Source organism: Arvicanthis niloticus, chromosome 24 (assembly GCF_011762505.2).
Source record: "Arvicanthis niloticus isolate mArvNil1 chromosome 24, mArvNil1.pat.X, whole genome shotgun sequence".
Lineage (NCBI taxonomy): Eukaryota > Metazoa > Chordata > Mammalia > Rodentia > Muridae > Arvicanthis > Arvicanthis niloticus.
Genome location: NC_133432.1, coordinates 34,670,753 through 34,680,173, shown reverse-complemented (window position 1 = coordinate 34,680,173; position 9,421 = coordinate 34,670,753). Strand labels below are relative to the sequence as shown.

At 47.8% G+C, this 9,421-nt stretch overlaps 1 protein-coding gene across 1 annotated transcript in view; it reads right to left on the bottom strand.

Moving 5' to 3' along the window:
* Positions 1-903: 903 nt before the first annotated feature.
* Positions 904-9,421, bottom strand: part of Rsph10b (radial spoke head 10 homolog B) — a 43,188-nt gene continuing 34,670 nt past the window's right edge. Inside the window, exons 17-20 of the mRNA XM_076923627.1 lie at positions 8,846-8,965; positions 6,200-6,290; positions 2,623-2,821; positions 904-1,196 (exon numbers count right to left, since the gene is read on the bottom strand). Coding sequence (XP_076779742.1) covers positions 1,019-1,196; positions 2,623-2,821; positions 6,200-6,290; positions 8,846-8,965 — 588 coding nt within the window. The 3' untranslated portion in view covers positions 904-1,018. The remainder of the gene's footprint in view (positions 1,197-2,622; positions 2,822-6,199; positions 6,291-8,845; positions 8,966-9,421) is intronic.

The window sequence follows — 9,421 nt, the reverse complement described above, 5'->3', positions numbered from 1 at the left end:
ATTCAAACTTCTAGTTAAGTTGTTTCATTATGTTGCTAATTCCAGGTGTCTGTTTCTCTGGTCAAGATGCTAATCCTCCTTGGGACTCTGTCTGCTTTGCTTGGCTAATATGTAAATTTAAATGTGTAATACGTCCTTTGGGTCTCCAAAGGAGACATTGCTCATCTTCATTTTGCCATTTTGTGTGTTATAACTATGTGCATGTATCTATGTCTATGCAGATGTATATGCAGGTGTGCAAGCATATATGTGTGTATGAGTATGAAGACCAAGGGTCAACATTGGGTGTCTTCCTGTATTGCTCTCCATCTGTGTGTATGTATGTTTGTGTGTTTACAATGTGTGGGTGTGTACACATATGTCTACGTGTGTATGGGTATGCTTACCTGTGCATGCTCACATGGAAATCCAAGGAAGATCTCGGATGTCTTCCTCTATCAGTCTCCTTGTTTTTTATTTAATAATTATTTCGTGTGTGTGTGTGTGTGCATGTGTGTATGTGTGTACATGTTACTAGTGTCTACAAAGTCCAGAAGACGGTGCCAGATCCCCTGGAGCAGGAGTTACAGACTATTGTAAGCTGCCCCGGTGTGAATGCTGGGAACCAAACTTAGGTCCTCTGTAAAAGCAGCAAGTGCTCTTAAGCACTGAGCTATCTCTCTAACCCCCTTCCCCTTCTCCCAGACAGGGTCTCACTGTGTAGCTCTGGCTGGCCTTGAACATGCAGCAGTCTCCCGCCTGTGTCTCCTGAGTGCTGAGATGTGCCACTATGCCCAGCTAACTTTTATTTACAAAAAAATTTAAAACCCATTTACTAATATGTACATGTCTACATACTCATCCAGTTTGGTTTTTGCAAATGCAGCCGTACAAGAAACTTAATACGTGGACCAAGATAGAGCATTTCAGAAACTCAAATCAGACGCTGAGTGCGAACGCTTTATTTTATGGGACGTTTGTCACAGCTTTCTGTCTGCTTGTCCCTGCCATGTCATGTCAACCATGACAGCGAATACTTTCACTTCTTCTTCTTCTTGCCAGGGCTGGCCTTGCTGGGCTGGATGGAGGCCAAGTCCTCTTTAGGAGGGCTGGGTGTGAAGGGCTGTGTGGACGGTACCTCCAGGGGTTCCTTGAGCACAGTGATGTCAAGGTCAAAGTCTTGTTTCCTGGCCTCTTCTTCCCGTAGGACGTTCAGCCTAAAAAGCAAAATGAGATTGTCGCTCATTTGTTTTTCTGTGAAAATGTGAAACTAATTTAAATTTTTTTTTTCAAAAAATTATGTGGTAGACCAGTATGCGGGTACACGTACTTAATCCCAGCACTTGGTAGGCAGAGGCAGGTGGATCCCTGTGATTTTGAGGCCAGCCTGGTCTACATAGTAAGTTCCAGGCCAGCCAGAGAGCTATACAGTGAAACCCTGTCTCAAAAACAAGCAAACATTTTCTTTGTGTGCATGGAGTGGGAGGTTATGTGTAGCTGCCCTTGGAGTCCACGGACGTTGGAACCCCTGGAGCACAGGTTACAGGTGACGTGGGTGCTAGGACTTGAACTCAGGTCCTCTGTAAGAGGGATGCATGCTCTTCCCCTGCACTGTCTCTCCAGCCCTGAATCTGGTTTTTATGGGGTTTCAGTAGTGCTTGTGAATAAAACGGTCCGTTGTGTCTAGAGTGTTCCAGGCAACACCTTCGAGTTGCTAACGTGGCCTGGGAGGGCTTTCTTCTGCAGCTGAGAAGCCTGGTGAGGGCATCTTCTGTCCCTCCTGAGTGAGGAGTTTGCAGGCTTCACCATTATACTGAAAGGTCCGGGACTCCCCAGGAAAGGGGGTCCACTTAAGTCACAGGATAGCACGCACCCAAAGGACACACGAGAGACCGTCTTGCTGTAAAGCACATGAGGTGGTTTATTAAATCAGAGCTCTGGGCCAGCCCATATCCCCATATCTCACATAGGGGATAGAGGGACTGACCTCGTGGCTCAGTGGTCTAGCGCTTATATATGGGCGGGGTGGGGAAAAAGCGAACTTTCGCGCGGGTGCACAGGATTGGTTGTTTTACCTTTTTTGAACACTAGTAGGCCGTACCATGGGGCAGGGTGTAGTTCTTCCCTTGGCCAGTCAGTTTCTGGGATGTTCTTAACAGGCCTTTGTCCTGTAACTCCCCCTCCTCTGTAACTAATTAGATGGACCCAAACCTGCTGGCAGGTGCTTTTCTGCCCAAGGTCTAAGGCGAAAAAATTTACACATATTTCATAAAATGGCCTTTATAATTTTTCACTCTACAATACCTGGCTGCAAACCACACAGACATGGAAGCTCTGGGAAGAGGAGAAGCCTGTGCGTGTGTCCATGAGTGAGTGCATGTGTGCTGCTTTCATCAGCACTGAGAACAAGCCCAAGCTCCATACATTTGGCAGGCCTCTACCACTGAGCTACATTCCCAGCCCCCCCCACCCCCCAGATCTTTGTCTTTTGTCCTATCGGAGACTAGCATTATATGCATCACTGTAAGCCTGTGGTCCTAGAGCATCATTGTTTGCTTCACTATAGGCTGTGGCCCTGCTTGGGGTAGCTCCTGAAGACAGGAAAGAAAACTGAGGATGTAGCATGGGGGATGGGTGCCCTACCTGGCTTCTAGCTCCTCGTTCTCTATCTGCTTCTGCTGAGCCAGCACTGCTTCCTGGAGCCGGTTTTCCTTCACTTTCTCCTTGAGCATCTCTTCACGTTTGTAGGCGTTGAACAGCACGTTCACAAAGAAGACGTAGAGGTTGTTCACCCATATGTTGAGCTTCTCTTTGTGCTCATCTTTGGGTTTTTCATATTTCTCTGCAATGGAGTATAATGAAAACACACATCAGTGAATGTGTCGGGTATCTTCTGTCAGCTGTGTGATGCTGGGACACTGCAGCCTGTGAGGACTGAAGAAATCGCCAGATGCATTCCACAGCATTCCACTGGGCAGGGCCGGTGCATGGCGGCCTGGGGCTGATCATCGGGCCTATCCAGTCACCTCCTGCTAGTCTTTCTTAAACAGCAGAAGTGTTTTGCTATTTCTGTGTTTTGTTCTGTTTTGTTTGAGACCGGGGCCTCACCCTGTAGACCAGGCTAGCCTGGAACTCACAGGATCTTCCTGCCCCTGCCTCTCGAGTTCTGAGGGATGAAAATTGTGCACCAGGACGCCAAGCTATTCTTTTATGGGGGAGAGGCGAGCATGCGCCTGTGAGCCCAGGCACCTGCAGTGTGCCGAGGAGGCTGTAAAGTCACTGCAGCGGGAGGTACAGGCAGTTAGTTGGCTGTGGAACTCGACTCTGGTCCTCTGGCAGAGCAATATGTGCTTTTAAAAACTTTTAAAGATTTATAGAGTACCCATTTTATTTTACCTGTAAGTGTTTTGTCTGAATGTGTGTATGTGTACCACGTGAGTGTTTGATGTCTGGAAGCTGAAGTTAGAAGAGGGTATTGGATTCCCTGGACCTGGAGTTACACATGATTGTGAGCTACCATGTGGATGCTGGGAATCAAACTCTGATCCTCTGTGGGAGCAGCTTGTGCTCTTTACCACTGAGCCGCCTCTCCGACCTTAACATATGTGCTTTAGTCACGGAGCCGTCTTTCCCGCTCCCTGACGCTGTGATAAGAATGTGTTCATCATAGCACATTGTTTATTTTACATTCACTTTTGAGAGTTTCCAAGGTTTTTTCCAGGCCCTGAGTTTATACCACGTGGCGTACGTGAAGCTACAAATTAATAAATTTCATATTTATGAAGTTATTTTGTGACTCAAGAATAATGATGTGTTCTTTTGCCAACATTTTTTGTATTACCTATTGAAATTAAGACCTTCCAAATTAGCGTTATTTTGTGATTTCCTCAGACATGGTAAACACGTAAGGAGAAATCAGAGCTCCCCAAATAGTACTCACCCTTTGTGAAGTGACTGAGACTGAAGGTCAGAGCTGTGAGGGACTTCCTAGTGGCACCTCCAGCCTCAGCCAGGCCAGCAGATGCAAACTTACCACCCCCTGTTTCCCACTTCCTACTTATTCAGGATCTGGGTGCAATTAGGATAAGAAGCCTGTTTTTGAGTGAGCTCTGGCTTCTAGAGAACAGGAATCCAAACACCTCCCAGGAGCCAACACTCTTTCCTTTGTTTCTGAGCTAAATACCTAATTCTTCCTCCAGATCATCATAATTTTTCATGTGTGTGTGTGTGTGTGTGTGTGTGTGTGCGTGCGTGTGGTTTTGAGACAGAGTCCTATAAGCCAGCCAGGCTGGTTGCAAACTCACTGTGTTGCAGACAAGGACCCTGAAGTCCTGGCTCTCCTGCCTCCACCTCCCAAGTGCCGAGATCACGGCTGGGCCCCACCACGCCTGGCAAACTTTGTAGCCTTTAAAGCAATCCTAACTTGTTAGTTACTGGGCAAGTTTGAAAATTCAGAGTTGGTGCTGGGCTTGTAGCTCAGTGCAGCGAGTGGTAAGCACTTGCTAGCCATGGGACAGCCTGATTCCATCCCCAGAACCACAAAATAACAGAAGTTTATGCAACCCAGGATTCCAGTTATTCAAGTCAGAACGTCTGAAAATGAAGAGTGATTGCTTCATGTTGCCATTCAGCTGAGGAGCCGAGCTAGGAGACAGTAAGTCACAACCCTGCAGGTTAAGCCAGCAGGTAAAGTGGGATTCTGTGGCCAGGAGAACGGCTTTGACAGCAGACAAAACCAGTAGGCCATAGGCACAGTGGTTGTTCAGTCACTGTGAAGGGGCCAGAGGAAGGCGGCAAATTGAGGTACAGCTACAGCTGAGGACCGGTTGGCAACACATAGTATCAACAAAGCAGAGACACTATTTCAAAAAAGGAAAAGGAAAAGTAGATATGACAAGGTAAGGTTCTTGCCACCAAGAGACAACCCCAGTTCAACCCTCGGGACCCAGATGGAGGGAGAGAGACAAGGTGTCCTCTGACCTACACACACTGTGGCACACTCATGCCTACACACGTAAAAGTGCCTACAGACATACACAGAATAAATAGGAGATCAATTTTTTTTTTAAAGGTATTAATTTGGTTTCCCTTTCTAGCTCTCTCTGTTATGGCCACTATATGTCTGGGTGTGGAGGATTTCACTAAGTTGAGAGGAAGAAGGCTGCCTTGGGAGAAGCACTTACTGACTTTTTCACAGGCACATCCCTGCAGCCACCTGAGGCCAGGTGGCAGTCAGGACCATGATGAGCTAGGGACGGGGACACCTCAGGCTCTCACCAGCAAAACAGAGATGGCTGGTGTGTTTAGAGGGAAAGTTTACTCGACAAAACGGAGCACACGAGCGGCATGCAGCGGGGTGCACGTGGAAGGAGGGAAGGAGGGTCAGTGACAGTGGGAGGAAATCCCTGGTGCTACGCTCACACAGCAGCACAAGGTGAGCTGAGCAGAGGAGGAGAAGGTGGCTTGTAGCCCAGGAAGACAGTGGGAGTGAGGAGAGAACCCTTGAAATCCTTCCCTGGGGAAGAGCAAAGATGATGTCCACAGGACTCTGAGGCATTGAATACAAGGATTATTTGTTGTCATTTAAAGACCTAATGGAAGAGAGGGCCTAGTGATGTACTTTAGTCAGTAGCATGCGCAGAGCCCTGGGTTGGACGCCTAGTGCCACATGAAGAGGTGCAGTGTCAGATTGTCCTGGCACTTGAGAGACAGAGGCAGGAAGGATCAGAAATTCATTCATCCTTAGCTGCCTATCAAGTGAGAGGCCAGCCTCGGATACAAGAACTCTCAAGAAATGAACAAAGAAGGGGTAAGGAGGTGTATACGCCCTTAGTCCAGGGCGTAACAGCAGGCAGATCTCTGTGAGCTTGAAGCCAGCCTGGTCTACATAGTGAGTTCCAGGCTAGCCTGGGCTGCATGGTTAGACTGTCTCAGAGCTGGAATGGAATGAGACTATGGCTAGAGAGGAAAGCTGGTGCCATGTGGGCAAAGCCCGATGCTGAGAGGGAGGGGGCATCTCGGGCCTGAGGAGGCTGGGAGACCGCTGGACCACAGCTGTGGGCTGCTGCTGTGTTTGGTGTTTGAGTGCTTGCCCAGTTTATGTGAAGCTCGAGGTTCAATCCTGAGTATTGTCCCTGTCCCCCCAAAGCCAAAGGATGCTGTGAAGTTTCACAGATCATGACTGTGTGACTTAGAAGCAAGCGTTCGTGAGGATACTCACCGTGTGGAGACATAAACACCAGGCCTCTTCCTTGAGTCTTGAGGTTCATTTTGGAGACTTTGTCCTCACTCAGGGACTTCTTGAGCTTGGGCTTTTTCAAAACACGAGGAAACATTATTCTACAGCATTCTAAACAAAAACTAGTCCACGTTGTAAGCATGCAGGGGACTGTTAACAGGGTTTCCTTTTTCGCTATTTTTGTGTTTAAGGCAGTGTCTCAGGCTAGCCCTGGGCTTGCGGTTCTTCTGTCTTGGCATTCAGGGTGCTGGACTTACAGGTGTGTGCCAACATGCCCTGTACTGTCTTGGAAGTGTTTTGGTTTCACTTGTTTGCTCTTTCTGTGTACCCCAGGCTGGCCTCCAACACAATACTATATAGCCCAGGCTGGAGTGAGGCTATTTTTACTTTTGTGCTGAGCTAATTTAACTTTTATCAGTTTGAGGCAAAGTCTCAGTGTGTAGACCTGGCTGTCCTGGAAATCTCTATATAGACCAAGATGCACCTGAACTCATAGAGATCCGCCTGCCCCTGCCTCCCAGGTGCTGGGATTAAAGATGTGCACCACCACACCCACTTCATCTATTTTTTTTTTAAATTATATAGTATCTTATTTGGGCTTGTGGATGTATCCTAAGATCAAGTCTCGGTCTGGCAATGGTCTGCTTGTTGGCAGAGTCCTGAGATGGCGCTGGGCATCACATGGGAGGAACAAGGAGCTAATCTGATTGTTTTTTCCACTGAATAAAATACTGCAGTTTGGGTCCAGAGAGATGGCTCAGGGGTCAGGGGCACTGCTGCTCCTACAGAGACCTGAATTCACTGAGCACTCCTGTCAGCTGCAGGGCATCCAACACCTTCCGGCCTCTCTGGACAGCCACACTCATATACACATACCCAGACATAATTTAAAATAAAAAAAAGGATTTTTGAGGAGCTGCAGAAGTATAAGAACATCTCCTGCTCTCTCAAAGGACCAGGATTGATCCTGGGCGCTCACACGGCCGTTCATAACCATTTATAACTCCAGTCCTAGGGGTCCAATGCCCTCTGCTGGCTTCTGTAGGCACCAAGCACATACAAATATATGTGCAGGCAAAACACTCATACTCATTAAAATAAATTAAAAACCCCGCAGTCTAGGGAGGTATGATGATACAAGCTCATACCCCCAGCATTTGGGAGGTGGAGGCAGAAAAAGCAAGAATTCATGGCCATCCTTTCTTACATAGGGAACTTTAGGTCATCCTGGAGAAGAGTGGTGGCCTCCTGCATCTATCCTGACTCAGCTTCTCCACCACCGCTATTAGCATTCTTGGTGTGCAGTCTCTGCACACACCAGACAGCCTGACCACGCCACTCTTTTTAAAATTTATTATTTTGTGTGTGTGTGTATTTGTGTGTTTGTGTGTATGTCAGTGTGTGTGCGTGTATGTGTGTGCACATGTGTGCATGTGTGTATGTGCGTGTGTGTGCATGTGAGTGTGTGCGTGCATGAGTGTGCGCGCATGTGTGTGCTCGAGTGTGTATGAGTGTGCATGTGTGTGTGCATGTGTGTGTGTGTGTGCATGTGTGTGTGAGTGTGTGCATGTGTGTGTGCATGTGAGTGTATGTGTGTACATGTGTGTGTGTGTGTGCATGTGTGTGTGTGTGCATGTGAGTGTGTGTGTGTACATGTGTGTGTGTGTGTGCATGTGTGTGTGAGTGTGTGTATGTGTGTGTATGTGAAGTTTGGGAGACATGTAGGAATCTATTCTCTCCGTGCACCTTGTGGGACCCATGGGTGACTCAGGCAGTCAGGCTTGCCAGCAGCACTTTCCCTGCTGAGTATCCCTGAGCCAGAGTTTTAATGACCTCATACATATGTAGCACACACACTTCTGGATCCATCTTGAATCCACCCTTGCACTGCAATCCTGTCCCCAGCATGGTTACCTGCCGTCACTACTTGCATGTTTTAGTAGGTACTTGAAGCATGTTCATAATCAAGCAGTAAATTTTACCCATGATCCTCCCTGAAGATTCTCATCTGCAACACTGTACTCAATAGTAACTCCTTATTCTCCCAGTTGCTCAAAGCCAAAACTCCAGACTCACCTGTGCCTTCTTTTTCACTCCAAAGCCCCTCGGTCCCAAATCCTCCTCCCTATCCTCAGTCTTGTCACCTCTGACCATGATGCTTCTGCAAGTTTCCCAACTGGTTTGTCAACAGAGAAGCCAGACCGTTTGCTAAAAGATGCTGTACTCAGCTGGCTTCCCACCCCATTTCTGAATTAGACACACGTTTTACACGCGTGTGAACTATGAAGGGGCTGAGCTCACAATAACAGGTACTAACAGATTCGAGACACAAACTGCCTAGGTACAAGCCCCTAGCCCCATTGCTCGCCGGATATGTGGCCACAGGCAACAATGTAACCCTTTTGGTTGTAGAAGTAACAACAAGGCCTTGAAGTTCATAGGGGCTTCTAGACCTGGCAGGGCCCTGAAAATGAGGGCTGCTGCTCTTCACCGGCGGCACTCTTCATTCAGCACTGGTCTGTGAAGTCAGTGGCAGATGCAATGACTGTCCAGGCTGTCCTCAAGACTCAAGAAGAGTGTTCCTCACATAATGGCTGCCGTGTGGTAGCTGACACTGTAAATACTGACCTCTGATTGCCTGACTTTACCATCAGGCAGAACTCCTATCTTGTCTAAGGACGATTTGTTGCTGCTGAAGTGGACTTCGGAGTCATGGCTTGTGATTGCACTCGGGCTCCTGTGGTTGCTCTAAGAGAGGAGAAACATGTGAGGTCATGGTTCCAGAGACGTGCGCACATGCATACACATGTCACCTTTGAATGAGGTGTCACTGATGTACATTAAGCTCGCTGTGAGCATGTATTCAAACCCAGGAACTATCACCCCAGACAACAAAAGGGAGCACACTCACCACACCCAACTTCTCTGATTTCACTCAGCAGTCCCTCCCTCTCCCCATTCCCAGGCAACACATAATCTGCATCCTACCCGGACACTTTGCACCCTGTATAATTTTATGTAAATGTGATAATATATTATGCACTCCCTTCCTTTTGAGGCAGAACCTCATGTAGCCCAGGCTGATCTTACACTCAGTATATAGCAGAGAAGGACCCTGACCTCCTGACCCTCCTGCTTCTACCTCCTGATTGCTGGGATTACAATCATGCGCCACCCGGCTTAATATATAAAATGCTAGCGATG